Source organism: Stigmatopora argus, chromosome 3 (genome assembly GCF_051989625.1).
Source record: "Stigmatopora argus isolate UIUO_Sarg chromosome 3, RoL_Sarg_1.0, whole genome shotgun sequence".
Lineage (NCBI taxonomy): Eukaryota > Metazoa > Chordata > Actinopteri > Syngnathiformes > Syngnathidae > Stigmatopora > Stigmatopora argus.
This window is the reverse complement of record NC_135389.1, coordinates 13,098,923-13,116,083: the sequence shown is the minus strand read 5'-3', so window position 1 is coordinate 13,116,083 and position 17,161 is coordinate 13,098,923. Positions and strand designations below refer to the sequence as shown.

Below are 17,161 nucleotides of genomic sequence, written 5' to 3'. Positions count from 1 at the left end.
CCAGAATATAAAAGAATGAGACATTTAAGATAGTAGCAAATCACCATATCCCAATATTTTTACTTAGGTCAAGCGAAATCTCTTGAAAATGTTGTTGTTACGTTTTTCCCTCTTCTCCAAACTACTTGTTGTGTAAATATAAATAAAATATACTTTCGTATTTTTGCGAACACTTTCTCATTTGATTTAGGCAATTATGCTATTGAGCTGCCAAAATGAAAAACATGAAGCCTAAAGTGAAAGCAACAAGTTGGCTAAAAGTGGTAACAGTGGATTAAAAAAATGAAAATTATTACCTTTATGCACAGCATGGGTCATGTTTTTACGTGGATCTCTTACAAAAAAAGAAGTTAGTAGTAGTCCTTAATGTTACACAGGGTGTTGATTGTAGGACGGCCAAGCGAGCGAACAAGTCACGTTTTAATTCATTTAGGATCACATAACGAGACCTACAATACGGACGAAGCGTGTTTTCAAAGTTTTGTCTTATTTTGACGTGGTTAATAACTGCATAGCTGCCCCGTTATCATTTATTCCAGTAAAATATAAAAGCTAAGTGTGGCTAGCTCACTTGCTTATTCGTCCATATTCAGAGTGTTACCGTGTCGACTGGCCCACTTTGAAAAGTCGCGCGCACAGTTAGCGCCAAACGCGACCCCCTTTGAAATCTCGTTTTTCATGCGCGTTACTGCACCAAACTATAATGGCGTAACATTTTTGAATTGGTTGAATACCCAAGTCCCTGAAAGATTATATTTATAAAACTCCTATCTTTTTCTTTTGTTCTCTAAATTGAAACCAAACATACTTCAGAGCTGACTCCCCCGCCCCATGGGAAAGTCCAATTTGCATTATGGGTAGTGTAGTCCAGTTTGAAGAACAAAGTGATGTCGCTGTTTGGAGGTACGTCCCTCAACTCACTACGATTGGTCTGTAGCGTTTCCGTGTTGTCGCGCTATTATGCTGTTCCAGGGTCAGTTTTATTTAGATAGTTTGAATGCTTATGCCTATGAATGACGTGTAAGAACTGACTCTGATTCAGATTTACTTTCATCCGGTATCCGTTGAGCGTCACCTGATCACGGCTAGGATGCCAGACAGTATACTTTCAGTTCAGCTTGACTAATAATTTGTAGTAGTTTTCCATCTAGATAAAAATGGCCATTAATCCTCCAAAATTAAAAATCCCGCTCGTTGATAATGAAAGGTGAGTACAGAGGGGCTAAACGACGAAGGAAAGATTTAAGTTTGTATGTTTACTTATCTTTATTCTTGTTCTGTAGGCTGCAAAACTTGAAAAATGAATTTGAAAGACATTATGGAGAATCCCCGAACTTTTATGCTTGTGCACCCGGAAGAGTCAATCTAATAGGTAACTGGATGTGTACTTGTTAATAGAGACTGTCAAACGTATGTGCTAAATATACAAAAAAAGGACTCTTGCATTCATTCATGTTCTGGAACACTTATCCTTACAATGCTCGCGGGGGGTGCTGGAGCCAATCCCAGTTTACTCCGGGCACCCTGAACCGGTGGCGGCCAATCGCAGGAACGCTATTGCATAATGTAAACAATGTGTCAAGTGTAATTGGTTATGTCTCAATATGAAGTATATACTTTTCACCCAGCACGTCTCTGTTTCCTGGTTCCCATTTCATATTGTTGTTTTTCTGGATTCTTATTTATGGCAGGAGAGCACATTGATTACTGCGGCTTCTCCGTGCTGCCAATGGCTATTGAGCAGAATATTTTTGCCGCAGTCTCAGTGAATAATTCAGGGACAATCCAACTAGCTAATATGAATCCTCGCTACAAGTAAGTTCTTAAAATCTTCAGTATGTTTAAAGAGTCTTCTATAACATATGTGAAATATTGCTATCTATTTTCATCCTGTAGCAATATCACTCTGTCCTGTTCAGAAGAAATAGTTATTGACCGAACTAACCCAAAGTGGTATTACTATTTCCTGTGTGGAGTTAAAGGCATTCAGGTAGGCCATGAATATTGATTGCAATGTCTAGTAGTATACCAAACATAGGGTAAATATTTCATAACTTCATAACTGAGCTGGGCACTTTGTGTTAACAGGAGACATTTGGGATCACCCGTTTATCAGGAATGTCGTGTGTCATCGACGGCAACGTTCCGCCGAGCTCCGGCCTGTCCAGTTCTAGTGCCCTCGTTTGTTGCGCTGGGCTCGTAACCACAGAGGCCAATCAGAAGTCCCTCTCCAGAGTAATACGAAAAACAGACATCCTAAAACTCTGTGATAACTGCTTCACAATATATTCCTCCTGTTATTCTGTTTTTTTAGGTAGCTCTCGCAGAGATATGTGCAAAATGTGAGCAATACATTGGAACAGAGGGAGGAGGGATGGACCAGTCCATCTCATTCCTGGCAGAGAAGGGAACCGTATGTGTTGGATTTTTTTTACCAAAACCGTCATTAAATGCATAAGAATTTCACTATCCAGTATTTGGAATGTTTTGTGTGTATGTGTGACGTGTCTTTTGACAGGCAAAACTGATCGAGTTTGAGCCTTTAAGGGCGATTGATGTCCAACTTCCAGCCGGGGCTGTTTTTGTGATTTCCAACTGCTGTTTGGAGATGAACAAAGCGGCATCCTCTCACTACAACGTCCGTGTGGTGGAATGTCGGATCGCCACAAAGGTGAAACAGTGTCATTATTTATGAATTACCATATTTTGGATTGGATTGGATAACTTTATTCATCCCGTATTCGGGAAATTTCATTGTGACAGTAGCAAGAAAAGGCATAGTTATAAGTTAGACAGTACAGTCGCAAAGGCCGCAGAACAGCAAAGCAAAAGCAAAAACACAAAGTACAAAGCAAATCAAAGTCAATGGGATCATTAAGAATCACCAAATCAAATCATTAAGACAGAAAAACAGTAAAAACACAAAACGAGCAAGAGTGGATGGAGCTACCGCCACCGGCTGCCACTTGAACGGCGCCATCTTGGTTTCGGTAGCAAAAACGGATAGACTCAAAAAGACGTAAAGTTGGACAAAAACTGGAACCACACACAGGAAGTCTTCCACGAGATGGGGAACTTCTGCAGACTGTGACCGAGGTAGAGAATATGCAGAGTCACTCTTCCAAGCTTATCCGCACAGTTCCTCAGTAGTCTGGAGCTGAAGATAACAGTAGCAGAGTAGGGCACCTCGACTCCGTTGCTAGTAAGCGCCGACAGCTCTTCCATCTTATCCCACGATGGAATGGCTGGTCAGAAGCGTTGCCTCTTCTCCCGGCACTTTTGTCCAGCTCCGAAACTCCGGCGGCACTGAGGTGTTGCTCCTTCTGCTGCGTATTGTAATTGCTAGTCCCATGTGTGTGACAGCGTAGGCATGGCTGAATGGTTCCAAACAAGAAATAGCCGAAAGAAGCCAGGCTAACAGAACAAGGAAAGTTGTAATAACATTAAAGTAAAAAGTATGAAGTACAAAGTAAAGTAAAAAGGAATGTACGTATTAAGAAATATTAAAATGTAATTTTAAAAAAGATAGAATGGCTGTAAAACATGAAAAACATAAGAGTGTACAGAGCTACTGCCACTGGCTCCCGCGTGAACGGCGCCATCTTGGAAAATAAAATAAAAAAATTACGGACTATAAGTCGCACTATTTTTCATGTTCTCAAGTGCGCCTTATATTTTTTTCTCTCTGACCACAAAAAGCCTGTTATGTTTTAAAAAAAAAAATGTTAACAGATGCCTGCTGTTTGTGATCAATTTCTCTGACAGTATATGAGTTCATAATCTGGTAGAAAAAATGCACGATACTTTAAAATGTTTTAGTACTATACAGGTTTTCTGTGGGTTGTTAAAAAGCCTGAAGAGTAATTCAATAGTTTGGGAAAAGGCGGAAATTAAATGGCCTGAAAAAGTATGTTCTTAAATGTTTACACAGATGCTGGGCCAAGCAAAAGGGTTGAACCAAAAGGGGTTGCTAAAGCTAGCGCAGTTGCAGAAGGAGATGAATACGTCTTCGGAGGAGATGCTGCTTCTTGTTGATGAGGTTCTCCATCCCGAGCCGTACAGCCGAGAGGAGATCTGCAAGGCTCTCGGCATCACCTCCCAGCAGTTCTCCACGGAGCTTCTCAGTGCAAATACTCAGCACGGTAAGCGCCTAGGCGGCGGCATAACAGGTACTGAGACGTAACTATCAAGACGTTGGGTCTGTCGCAGTAACACATTTCAAGCTGCACCAGCGAGCCAAGCACGTATACGGCGAGGCTTCCCGTGTGCTGCGCTTTAAGAACGTTTGTGACTGTAAGCCTGCGGAGTCCATCCAGCTACTGGGTGACCTGATGAACCAGAGCCATGCAAGTTGCAGAGATTTGTACGAGTGCAGCTGCCCTGAACTGGACCAACTGGTGGACATTTGTCTGTAAGTATGTCTCTCGTGTTAAGCCCTATCAGGCATCCCTTGAAGTCTGGTAACGTTTAAGCAAGGGTTGTCCAAGTTTTGGGCCGCTTTCAGAAATGTCAAAGGATGCAAGGGCCAAATTGATATCCTTCCACTTTCATTTCTCAAACATGATGATTATTGGAATAATTGTTAGTACAGTTATCATGCATTTGCTAAACATGCTTTCCAGATATTCTCATCAAAGACGGGATGTTGTGTATAACGCTCTCTGCTCATATAAACACACAAAGACAACAACATCACGGTCTCACAAACGACACAAAGACAACAATTACACCGACTAATACATTCATAAAGTAAATGATTATTGCACTTATGCGCTCATGTTGCAACTCGCTTAAAGCATCATGAGATGATGTTATAAAGGTGTCTTGAACTTAATAAGTCACTTGTCAGGCTTCTCTTGCACCTGTTTTTAGTGTTTTGTTTTAGTGTTTTGATGCAGCAGTTAGGTGATAAACTTGACAATGATATACAGTATAACTTCATATCGTACAGCACTATTATTTATGTACGGTATATATAGTATACTATGCTGGTTTTATTGGGGGTGTATATGTATGTGTGTTACATTATTGAAAATTGTGCCCGATTATACATGTTCCTTTCTGAAAAACATGAAAATCAAAGCAATCCAAACATAACGAAAACAAATTACACTAAATAATGCAAGTAGATCTAGTTTAACGTGTTTTTTTTCCTTGTGCTGACAGGAAATCGGGTGCTGTGGGTTCTCGGTTGACAGGCGCAGGCTGGGGGGGCTGCGCTGTGTCCATGGTTCCTAGTGACAAAGTTCAGTCCTTCTTGCAAGCTGTGAGGGAAGCTTACTACCTGCCTGATCCTCGTAGAGCTGCGATGGAAAAACAAAGTTTGTTTGTAACGAAGCCAGGAGGAGGAGCTGCAATTTATGTGGAAGGCTGAAAGGTATTTTTAGAGCTGTAACTATCCCCCCCCCAAAAAAAAATTAAACCGGACCAAAGAGGCATTGAAACACTAATTGCAAAAACAAAAAAATCCATACTGCAATTCCATACTCATTTTCTTATTGGTAAATTTATCCTACTCATAATGCATGAAAAAATTATCAAGCGATCATTTTACAAAAAGTGTAGGCTTGATTTTGGTTTGTTTTGGGGGGAAATCAGAGTCATTTTTTATGCACTTAAATTTTGAGGAAAAAAATGGGATTAAGGGAATTTTTGTTTAAGTAAAATTATGTTGGTGTTGGACATGGGGAATACTTTTATATCTTAAACTGCTTTTGTAAAATTATGATTTACAGTGGATTAGATCGGTGAGCTCAGTTACAAAAGAAAGAAAAGTAAATCTGGGATGAGGTATAGGATTATATTACAGCCTTGAAATGCTGAAATGCCAAAGGAAAGTTTTTTTAGAATAAAGCTACATTTTGCCAAAATGTGCCTCATTTTCATTATTTTCAGCTAGGTGCGATTTCATTCTTTACCTTATGGATTCAGTTTGTGTTTTAGAATTTAGGCGAGATATTATATAGAAATATGTTCTCAAGGCAGAATGGGACTGAGTATATTATAATTATATGATATTACCAAGTACAAATGTGTTTCTGGTTATAAACTCGGCCAAGTCTGCGTGAAAAGGCGTAATTAGATATTTAATATTACGTTATATGTCTTTACATGTGATACATATATCATCATGTAAAGCAACTTCAAATAACGGCGACATTTTTGGGGGCAGTACATAGTACGTATACTATTGGTTTCATGACAGAGATTCCTGCTTTAAAAACTCAGTTTCCCAGAATACTTAGCGTTGACCGGATATCCTCTTTTCCACCTCTGTAAAACGTGGTACAGATTGCCGAAGGGAGCCTAAAATAGCATTTTTCCCGTGGATTTTTGTCTTTGCTGACTGTCGACATGTTCTTGCTATATTACGACGACGAGAATGGGAACAGAGTCTACACTATGAAGGTAACGCCGTGAAAATCACCACTTTTAAGCTACTTGTTTAGCCGAACTATGCTAGCACCATTGCTAACCACTCCACGGGTTCCCCACTATAGGCTTTTATTTAGCTATAGTATCCATCATTCTCCATTTATGTATTGGCTACACTACTAAGTTTTTGTGAATATTTGTTTTTTTGCTAAATGTCTTTTTTTCTACCCTATAATTGAACAGAAATTAACACCGGACGGGCAGCCCACCACCTCAGCCCACCCAGCTCGGTTCTCACCAGATGACCAGTTCTCGAGACACCGGGTGACCGTGAAGAAACGCTTCGGACTGCTGCTTACCCAACAGCCTAGACCTGTTCTGTAAATGGGATTCCACTAAAAATGGAGATAAAGAAAATATTACATCCTATTGAAAATCGGCTACCATTGACGGCAATAGACGTCCAATCCATGTTGCCTAAGAGGGCTCTCGGCGATCATTTACGAATGCCTTCCCTCCAAGTCAAAAGTATGCTGTTGTAACTTTGTGTTTCATTCTGCTTTGAAAAATATTTTTGCTATGTTTTTTTTAATATTTTGGTATAGTGAAGAAACATCTTGTTAAATAAACAACAATTTAGAGTGAAGAAACATCTTGTTAAATAAACAACCAGTTAGCCATGTCACAACTTGTTTCCTTGTGTTCAAATTTGCTCCTTTTAAAAAAAAATATTTTGGTATAGTGAAGAAGCATCTGGTTAAATAAACAACCAGTTAGCCATGTCACAACTTGTTAGCCCTTGTTCCAACTTGCTCCTTGATAGTGTTTATACTTCCCTTCAGGAAACTATTGTAACTAGGGCACGATGTCATTTTTGAACCGAATAAAATGCTTCAATGTAAATTTTGAAAGAAACATCCTTTCATTCTGTGTGTGCTTTCTCAATCAGATGAAAATACAAGAACATGTTAAAGTTTTTATTTTTAACACTTGTGAATGCCTGTGCTTTGATGTTACATTTTTGAGCAGCTCAAAAGTCACAAAATCATGCACTATCAGGTAATGCAACAACACTGATAAAAGTAACAAGCGATCAAATTAACTCAAATGCAAAAGACTCAACTGTTTTGCTAAAAAATGTTTTAAACAAATGTTTCTGGGTCTATTTTTGGATTGTGGAAGGAAACCAGAGTACCTGTCGAAAACCCACGCAAGCCTGGGGAGAACATGCTAACTCCACACAAGAAGGCCCTGGCCTGGGATCGAACCCTCAATCTTAGAACTGCGAGCCATACATCCTGCCCACCGGTTCCCCAATATATAACATATATAATCATCTCATCTAATTTTCTGTACCGCTTTATGTGTCATGGGGGGGTGCTGGAGCCTATCCCAGCTGACTTCAGGCCAAAGGTGGGGGACACCCTGAATTGGTCACCAGCCAATCGCAGGGCGCAAGGAGACAAACAAACATTCACACCCACACTAATAATAGGGGCAATTTAGAGTGTCCAATCAGCCTATCATGCATGTCTTTGGTGGACCGACCTGGATTTGAACCCGTCCCCCACTGTGAGGCCGACTCGCTAACCACTTAGAATAAATTCAGATTTTACACAAAGCTAAATTATTTAAAAAATACATTATATTCAAATCATAATGAAAATGTTTCATATTGAAATGAATGTTTTTTTGTCTTTTACAATCTTTTTTTTTAAATTGGAATGTTAAAATTGGTAGCAGTAGCACGTGACATGTACTGGCACATGAATCGTCTTATCTGATTGGTCAGTACATTTTTAGGGGGCGTGACCCTGGTGCTTGTCAATCAGAGTGTTGTAAGTTGATTTCGGGAGAGACTCTTCGTCTTCTGTAGCGACAAGATAGGACTTAAATACAACTTTTCCTCGAACTGACCGCAGCAAAACAAGTTATCCAGTAACGTAAGTTCGAGTCAAGTATTTTAGGCTGGTCTCAACGTGTGAAAATGTAACCGAGCTACTGCTTCTCAATGTTATCTCTCAAGAACGAGGGGTCGTGAACAGGGCAAACCAGTTTGAGATGGCGTTGACTTTGGAGATAGTACAGCAAAAAAGTTGTGTTGTGTTTTAGTACTAAAAAAAATCAGTAAATATAATTGTTATTATTATTATTATTATATTTTAATCTGCAGAATGGCAGCCTTCTGTCGCAATGTGGGAATTTGCGCCTCTCATCTGAACACAAGCAGTCGTTCCTCTGCCAAACAGCATTACAAAATATTGGTGCTCGGAGGGGGAACTGGAGGAATTTCAATGAGTGCTCGCATGAAACGAATGATGGGAGCTGAGAATGTGGCTGTAGTGGAACCCAGTGAGGCAAGCACACTTCTAACTCATTTTTTTTATATACTGATGGCTATATACGTCCAAACCATTTGGATTGGATCACTGCCAGGTTTCCCATTTCAAACAAAATGGATGTCCATGGCTGCAAATGACTGCAAAACACATCAGATCCATGCAATTCAACTTTTCAGATGCACTACTATCAGCCCTTATGGACTCTGGCCGGCGCTGGTGCTAAAACTGTCGCTTCCTCTGGAAGGCCCACGTCAAGTGTTATGCCATCAGGTGTCAAACTCATTAAATCTAAAGTGCAGGAGATAAACCCGGACACAAACACCGTGCGCAGCGACGACGGGACCCAGGTATGTTATCTTAACCCCACGTGACCTAATGGTATTATTTATTCATCACACAATTTTGGGTGAAAAATGTGGATCGAGCAATAAAGTCGTCGAACAACTTGGGACATGTCGTTGTAATATTTAATGATACATGACCTTTGGTTCTCATTGCAGATCTCTTATGAGTATCTGATTGTGGCTCTTGGATTGCAGCTCCATTTTGAGAAGGTGAGTATGTGATTTAGTATCTCCATTTTTTCAGCAAGAATGTGATCCGATTTGATTTCCTTATAAATGTACGACGACCTTGTATTGTGACATAAACACAACAAATTAAACACCGAGGTTGATGTGATGCTTGCCGTAACTTTGCTTCAATTCGGCGCCCTTTGTTAGTAATGAGATGCATCTCAGCTGCCATCCCTCCGACCACAATCACAAAAAATATTGGTCGACTCATTATTTGCTAAATTATACGTCACCTTGACACCTGTGCTCTAGATCAAAGGTCTTCCTGAAGGATTCGAACATCCGAAGATTGGCTCCAACTATTCTGTGGAAACAGTGGATAAAACTTGGACGGCTCTACAGAATTTTAAAGAAGGCAATGCTGTCTTCTCCTTCCCAAACACGCCAATTAAATGTGCCGGGGCTCCACAAAAGATAATGTACCTCACAGATGCGTTCCTCCGAAAGGTACAGTAGCATTAGACTTTTGCACCTGATTAAAACAATCCGTTTGCTTGCTTAATCTTTTTTTTTGGGTGTGACAAAAGACAGGAAAGCGGGAGAAAGCTAATATTATTTACAACACATCACTTCCCGTGCTGTTTGGGGTGAAGAAATACGCCGACTCACTTTGGGAGATTGCGAAGCAACGAGATCTCAAAGTCAATTTGAGGCAGAATCTGATTGAAGTACGGGCAGACAAGCAAGAAGCCGTGTTTGAAAATCTTGATAAACCAGGAGAGACCACAGTGTTTGAGGTAACTGTGCACAAATGAAGGGCGAATCAATTGGAACTGAGAAAGGGAGGGAAATGGCAAGGAAATTCTCACACCCGTGTGACGTGATAAATAACATTATTTCCATTTTAACAGTACGAAATGCTTCATGTAACACCTCCCATGGGACCCAACTGCGTTATTAAAAACAGCCCGCTGGCTGACGAGTCCGGCTGGTTGGACGTCGATAAAGGCAACCTTCAACATAAAAGATACCCCAATGTGTTTGGGATTGGAGACTGCACAAACTTGCCAACTTCAAAAACGGCTGCGGCTGTTGGTAAGTCAAATTTGACTCTGAAGTCAATCAATGTTTGTCTATTAATCATGAAAAGCTGCAGTGAAGCTTGAGCTTTGAATAAAGCAATAGTAATTGGGGCTATATTTGAGTGAAAGGTATGCGTTAATAGTAATGCTTTGTCTTATTCAATAAGTGTTCTAAACTGTGGATTTATTTGTTTTTGTAAATATTCCCTTATTTTAATCTGTAAAAGGTTTTGTTGTGAATTTCCGCGCAGAAGATAACGCTAATTTGTTTCATTTTAGCTGCACAATCTGCTGTTCTGAACAGAACCATAAAAAAGATATTGAAAAACGAGAAACCAGATAAAAAGGTAGCTACTTTGTTTCTTTGCATTGACAATATTTGAGTGTACCTGGACTTTGTAAACTCAAATTATAAGTAATTATTCCATCTATACACCCATTATAACTGCCTACCTCCTGCAGTACGATGGCTATACGTCATGTCCATTGGTTACGAGCTACAACACGGTCGTTCTGGCAGAGTTTGACTATGATGGCCAACCATTGGAGACATTCCCCATCGACCAAGGCAAGGAACGGAGACTCATGTATTACATGAAAGCTGATCTTATGCCTCAGCTCTACTGGCACGGACTCCTCAAGTATGCTTATTCTTAAGTACGACATACTGGTTGCTTTTCAAGATGCACCCATTTGATTCTTCCCTTTTTTATTATTGTGTCCTATTCAGAGGCCTATGGGGTGGACCAGAACCATACAGGAAACTCATGCATTTAGGAATGAAATGATTCCTCAGTCTCAGTGTATATTTGGAAAAGATGCTTTTTTGGGACAACTATCGCCACCAATAGCAGTAAATGAGTTACCAAAAATGGAGTAATTTTCAGCCATGACCAGACAATAAAACACGTTTTTACATAACACACCAACTACCATACTTTTAGGACAATAAGTTGCATCTGAGTTTAAGTTGCAATAGTCAATGAATACACAATGAAGAGGAAAAAAACAACTCTATAATCGTATGTGAGTAGTAACAACAGTAAGTAGGTCAGGAGTGGAGAAAAAACTGACCACTATATTGCAATATCAGTATGCTAGCTTTTTTTTTTTAAATTCTCAGGCAACTTTTTTTTTTCTTTCAAATTTGTTCCACATTGTTGTCATCGATTTCAATAACTTTGTAAGCAGCTTTGGTCCTTAATTTTGCAAATACCTATGTAGTAATTTAGTTTTTATCAACAGTATATTAATTTGTATAATATTTATAAATATAAAAATGTATGATTATTTATCACGACTGTCATAATTTCGTTTTCATTAACATTATATTGATTTATAAATGTATAAATATACCTTATACAATAATGGTTCATAATTGTAATATGTATACACACATGTATTGTTATAATAGCTAAATATATAATATGTAATTTCTTCAATGATCAATCACAAATAGTCTAAAGGTGTCAAATAATAATAATCATCACCGAAAAAGTATTATTCTAGTACTACTTGTTATTCCGGCCATACCACTTCCTTCCTGCATGTATTCGGCAATGTCGCGCGGGCGCGCGCGCGCATGTCGCATTTGTCGCGCGCGCTCCCGTATGTTTGTGATGAGGAGGAGGCGGGAAATGGCGTCTGCAGACATGGCCGACCTGTGACAACTCGCCAGCGACAGACGCGACCAGCGAGCAGCGGGCCACCGCTCCGATCTTTGGCCGGCGCCGTCGCGGCTTCCACGGCTGCCGAGCCCAAAACGCCGCGGAACGTTTCCGAGACGCTTCCGCCATTTTATGTGAGTCAAAAGGACAACGGCGTCAACATGTGTTGCTTCCTTCGCTTAGCTCGGCGGCTAACTAGCCGAAGGGGGCGTAGTCTAAACGGACGAAAATAGTCTCCCTAGTCAACAAAACCGAACCGGACCGCCGCTTTGCGAAATGTCGCCGTTTTGACGGCCGATTTGAGCGCCGGCGTGTACACCGTGTCACCTTTTTTGCTTCACGGTTTGTTAGCTTGGGAGCTAACCGTGGCTAAATGTTAGCGGCTGTCAGTGTTAACCGAATTGATGAATAGCCGGGACAGCAAGCCTACATCCAGTATACACAGACACTGCGTTTTAGAGTAAGAATACTCGACCAAGCTGTGAAAAAAGCACATTTAGGAGACGATCGGAGCCGCCGATCGGTCGCTAAAGTGTAGTTTGTTGTGGAGACGGTCACGAGTGATCAACAGGAGGGATTGTTGACATCGGATGAGTCGAGTTCGTAAAGGGAACCCTCACACGTTGTTTACAAGACTGGTGCACGTGATTGTTGTTGACGTTAGAAAAAAAACAAAACACCGTAGTAAACAATTACTATTATCTATTTTTAATGAAATATGCTCTTCTAAAAGGTGCGCCATCGCACTCAAATCCCACACGCAGAAAAAATGATTAAAAAAATAACCATAAAAATAACATTTTTTCCTGTTTAAAATAGTAGGAAATTCGAAAATTCAAAATTCATCTAACACTTATTTTCCTTTCAAAAGTCATGGCAGTTGGTATGACCTGATACAGATTTTTTTTACTGCCGATCTAATTTTAAAATATTTTTAGAGCAATAAAATTAATGCTAAAGAATAATGCAGTCAGTGACTTGGCTTTAATACTTTTACCAGTTACATTATATTTTGCATTATTTTCACTGGTCAAAAAGTCTTGGCATGGGTGTCGGCAAAACATATCTAAGAAAAATTGGATTGCAAGTCAAAAAAAATCAGCATCAGGACATCTCTCCTGGAAACCCCTCAGTTAACGTTCTCTTAAGAGTATTTTTTAGCTTACTTTTAAAGCACCGTTACATTGTTTGCATAAGCTATTGTATGGTTTTCGATTTACAATTAACGCTTCATTTTATATGTCCAATTTTGTCACTGTCACCTGTTAAGTGTTACTATTTGACCAACATCTTTCAGATTCTTCTATGTGATGCCGGAGCACAATGCGGCTGAGAGCGCGTAAAGCTCCTCGGCAGCCCGCCTTTGGCCGTCGAGGCCCCGCCCAAAGGAGGAAACGCCGCGCGGCGGGGGCTCCCCGGCCGAGAGCTCCAGGCAAAATGCAGAAGACCGACAGGGGCCTCTTGTCCACCATCAAGAAGTTCATCCGAGGGGATCCCGTCAAGGTAGCCCCGCCCCTCCGTTCCCGCCAGCCGGCGAAGTCAAAATTCACTGTACGCCCGTTTTAATACTCGGCAGGTGGAGCCGTATCTCCCGGCCAGGAGAAGTCGCATCGTTTGCGGCGCCAAAAGGGATCTCATCGCTTCGGCGCCGCCGCCGCAGACACGGGGCCTCGCCAACAGAAGCGTATCGAGAGTTTGCAGGAAAAGCCCAGTTAAAGGCACGACATCATTCCCGCTTCCCTCGAGCGCCAGGTCACCCGATGGGGTTTTGTTTTTCTTTTAGAGCCGGTGACATGCGACGGCAAGCCCACCAAAGCCAACGGAAAACTGGAGGCTTCGATAGAGACGCCGAGCGGTCCGCCACACAGCACGCTGCTGGGGACCATCCTCTCTCCCGTCTTCAACTTTTTCTCACCAGCAACCAAAACCGGTAATTCAACATGTATCAAACCGTTTTATTTTTTTCCCGTTTTCCACTAAAAACCCAATATACGTTATGCAGATTGTTTTCAAGTCATACAATGTAGTATTCAGAGAGAAAAAATAATCTGAATAAAACAAGATTAAAACTGAACTATTACAAGGTTAAAATCAAAATATGATGAACGTTAAATTACAGATGATACTATTACAAGATTCAAGTGGTGAAACAGTCATAATTAATACGTTAACTTAAAAAAAAATCAGAGAATATTTACAATGAGGCCCCCTCTTGACCAAAAAAGAGTACTTTTCTGTCTCCAAATAATGAATGGACTATCAAAATAGTGGTTTCTAATAGTGGATTTTACAAGTCGCAAGCAAGTCTGAACAGTCCACGGCGTTCCCTCCATTACAGACACACCCGGTTCCGACTCTCCCGGCCAAGCGGTGGAGGCGGAGGAGATCATCAAGCAGCTGGAGATGGAGGCGGCTGAGAAAATGCCTAGCAGCGCGCTGACCTCCCCCCAGGGCGTCGGCGCTTGCCGCACCGCCCCACCGTTGCCGGCCAGGCTGCACACCGGCGCCGACTCCGCAGTAGAGGGCGGCGAGATTGTGGCCGAAAGCGAGGCGCCCTCCCTAACGGGTGGGTGCACGTCGCTCAAAGTGCGGTCGAGCGTACCACGTTTTTTTTTCTGGCCTGGCCCTAATCCCACTCCGCCTCCAACAGCTCCTCCCAGTTGTTTGCCAGAGGGCAGCTACCCGCACACGTTAGCCTCCGCCGCCGCGGAGCCATCGTACGAGGAAGACTGGGAGGTCTTCGATCCGTGAGTATAAAACCAACGACAGCTTAATTCCTTCCCTCCTATTGACGGCCCTACTAGATACTTTTAAACACCAAACTATTCCAAAAAGGGTCTCGGTCGGTGCAATTTTTGCTCCAACAGATCCAGGAAGAACAGTTTAACCAATGAGGTTTCTTCTGAAACCAATCGTTCCGAGATGGAAACCTGGACCCACTGTGGCCCTTGAGGACGGGTTTGGACACCCATGCCATAACAACATGCTTTTGAATTTTTTCAGGTACTTCTTCATCAAGCACGTGCCGCCATTGACAGAAGAGCAGCGGACGCGCAAACCGGCGCTGCCGTTAAAAACACGCAGCACGCCCGAGTTTTCGCTGGTCCTCGACTTGGTGAGCGAGCAGCCGTTTTGGGTTAGAAAAAAAACAGTGGATTTGCTGTTTTCTGTATGAACGTGGCAGGTTTTTGGGGGGGTTGTTTTTAGGACGAAACTTTAGTTCACTGCAGTTTGAATGAGCTGGAAGACGCGGCGCTGACGTTCCCTGTCCTTTTTCAAGATGTCATTTACCAAGTAGGAGCTTCCCCTTGTCAGTTTTGGACTCCTTTTTGCTCATTTATGTCACTGTTATCAGATGAAATGTTGTCTCGGCAGGTGTACGTGCGATTACGGCCGTTTTTCCGAGAGTTCCTCGAGCGCATGTCGCAAATGTACGAGGTAAGGTTGGCGGCGTCGGCTCAAGCCGCACCGAGTGCCGTTGACACCGGATGTCGGCTTTTTAGATTATCCTCTTCACGGCGTCAAAGAAAGTGTACGCTGACAAGTTGCTCAACATCCTCGATCCCAAAAAGCAACTGGTCAGGTCAGTGTTACTCACCCTATAAATGGCTAAATCATTTTTAAATACTATACGAGCACTTGGACCAGACTTTCGCATAAGCAGCCAAATTCAAAGCATGGAAATATTGCTGACCTCTTTGACCCTTTGTCTTTTCATCATACCACATACTGCTGTAGTTTTTTTTTAATTTCCAAAAAGTATCGATTGCTTACAATTGTTGTGTGAATAAATTTGACTTATTTGAACTGATGAAAATATCACAGTAAAGTGTTATTTTTTTCTCCCCGTCGTTAGGCACCGTCTGTTTCGTGAGCACTGCGTGTGCGTCCAAGGAAATTATATTAAAGACCTCAACATTTTGGGACGGGATCTTTCCAAGACAATAATAATCGACAACTCACCGCAAGCTTTTGCTTATCAGGTAGTAACAAGCGCATCTTTATATGAAGCTAAGGAGCGGGGAAAAACACCCTGACGATTCTCAAATGTCTATTTTTCACTGTTTCCTTATTAAGCTGTCCAACGGGATCCCAATCGAGAGCTGGTTTGTCGACCGAAATGACAACGAACTTCTCAAGCTAGTTCCTTTCCTGGAGAAGCTGGTGGAACTGGTAGGAGTTGACCCCCAAAATCCACACTTAGTGGTTTGGCCCTGCGTGACTTTTTTTCCTTTTGCTTTGCGTCTCAGAACGACGACGTCCGACCGCACATCCGAGAGCGCTTTCGATTGCACGACCTCTTGCCTTCAGACTGAGCAGCGGCGGGGGAAAAAAAAGATGGATGCCATGGATAACTCCGCTTTGACATCCATTTTTCTACCAGGTAAAAAAAATGCAAGAGAGCCACATGGATGTTTTTATGCAGAGACTAACGTGACTGAAACGCTCGCTTCGTTTAAAAGTGTTTTGTCCGCCATTTTGGATGTCGACGGAACTGAATGTGTTTGTGTTGGATTCTCTTCTAAAACGGCCAGTAAACGTGTATTATACCATTTTCCTGTAAATACATGTACAGATTGTTTTTTTTTAATGTTGGAATTTTAGGATAAATATTTTAACTTTTGTTTTTGTTTTTTAAAGAAAAGAATTATTAGTGTTTTGGTTGCAGTGTGCCTGCTTTACTTAAGTGATGCTTTACTCCATTACATGCAGCTGTCTGTTTAAAAGGTGCAGTTTACATATATATATATATATGTATGGAAAAAAACTGTTTCTAAAACATTTTAAAGTTATGTAACATAAAATATAGGCATAGATTTGAACTGAATACAAAGCCATAATGGCCAAGCCCTCATTTTTGAGATTTGTATTCGCCACCATAATCGTCCATGTTAAAAATAATAAGATTTTGACATCCAGCCCTTTTGTATGATTGTTTTATTATTATTATTATTATTAGGTGTGTTGAAGCCTCAGTTTGAGGAGGGGGAAAAAATTAAATGACACCAGCCATTGCTTTGGATTCCTGTTTGTGGAATATTTCAAATGTTGGTGTTCCAAACAAGGTTTATTGACGCTTGAATGATCAATCATATTGTATTCAGTGTTATTCAATGGTTTTCCATGAAAATAAATATCTTTTTATATGACTTCTGCGAGTGATGAATAACAAAGTCATA

The 17,161-nt window shown here is 41.2% G+C and overlaps 4 protein-coding genes across 7 annotated transcripts; all 4 read left to right on the top strand.

Annotated features, from left to right (window-relative positions):
- Window positions 1-1,044: 1,044 nt before the first annotated feature.
- On the top strand, window positions 1,045-5,870 carry galk2 (galactokinase 2). 2 transcript variants are annotated; one of them, XM_077597357.1, is made up of 10 exons: window positions 1,045-1,207; window positions 1,284-1,372; window positions 1,692-1,815; window positions 1,897-1,990; window positions 2,089-2,235; window positions 2,315-2,413; window positions 2,519-2,671; window positions 3,932-4,142; window positions 4,210-4,411; window positions 5,167-5,870. In XM_077597357.1, the coding sequence occupies exons 1-10, from the start codon at window positions 1,158-1,160 to the stop codon at window positions 5,372-5,374; spliced, it is 1,377 nt and encodes a 458-aa protein (XP_077453483.1). In that variant the 5' UTR covers window positions 1,045-1,157; the 3' UTR covers window positions 5,375-5,870. The 2 variants fall into 2 exon arrangements, with proteins under 2 accessions (XP_077453483.1, XP_077453482.1); XM_077597356.1 differs by having other exon boundaries at window positions 4,192-4,411.
- Window positions 5,871-6,223: 353 nt separating this feature from the next.
- nop10 (NOP10 ribonucleoprotein homolog (yeast)) lies at window positions 6,224-7,278 on the top strand. Its single transcript, XM_077596355.1, has 2 exons — window positions 6,224-6,408; window positions 6,619-7,278. Exons 1-2 carry the CDS (start codon window positions 6,355-6,357, stop codon window positions 6,757-6,759), a joined length of 195 nt encoding a protein of 64 aa, XP_077452481.1. The 5' UTR covers window positions 6,224-6,354; the 3' UTR covers window positions 6,760-7,278.
- An 880-nt stretch (window positions 7,279-8,158) lies between these two features.
- On the top strand, window positions 8,159-11,424 carry sqor (sulfide quinone oxidoreductase). 2 transcript variants are annotated; one of them, XM_077596203.1, is made up of 10 exons: window positions 8,159-8,318; window positions 8,549-8,732; window positions 8,894-9,064; window positions 9,218-9,271; window positions 9,545-9,739; window positions 9,820-10,029; window positions 10,144-10,327; window positions 10,594-10,661; window positions 10,777-10,955; window positions 11,045-11,424. In XM_077596203.1, the coding sequence occupies exons 2-10, from the start codon at window positions 8,550-8,552 to the stop codon at window positions 11,100-11,102; spliced, it is 1,302 nt and encodes a 433-aa protein (XP_077452329.1). In that variant the 5' UTR covers window positions 8,159-8,318; window position 8,549; the 3' UTR covers window positions 11,103-11,424. The 2 variants fall into 2 exon arrangements, with proteins under 2 accessions (XP_077452329.1, XP_077452330.1); XM_077596204.1 differs by lacking the exon at window positions 8,159-8,318 and adding an exon at window positions 8,324-8,470.
- A 475-nt stretch (window positions 11,425-11,899) lies between these two features.
- Window positions 11,900-17,131, top strand: LOC144071296 (CTD small phosphatase-like protein 2-A). Of its 2 annotated transcripts, XM_077596269.1 has the most exons (13): window positions 11,902-12,115; window positions 13,279-13,484; window positions 13,558-13,699; window positions 13,765-13,911; window positions 14,320-14,547; window positions 14,632-14,728; window positions 14,985-15,096; window positions 15,189-15,275; window positions 15,357-15,419; window positions 15,485-15,564; window positions 15,838-15,964; window positions 16,059-16,154; window positions 16,232-17,131. In XM_077596269.1, the coding sequence occupies exons 2-13, from the start codon at window positions 13,305-13,307 to the stop codon at window positions 16,295-16,297; spliced, it is 1,425 nt and encodes a 474-aa protein (XP_077452395.1). In that variant the 5' UTR covers window positions 11,902-12,115; window positions 13,279-13,304; the 3' UTR covers window positions 16,298-17,131. The 2 variants fall into 2 exon arrangements, with proteins under 2 accessions (XP_077452394.1, XP_077452395.1); XM_077596268.1 differs by having other exon boundaries at window positions 11,900-12,115; window positions 15,189-15,419.
- Window positions 17,132-17,161: the final 30 nt, after the last annotated feature.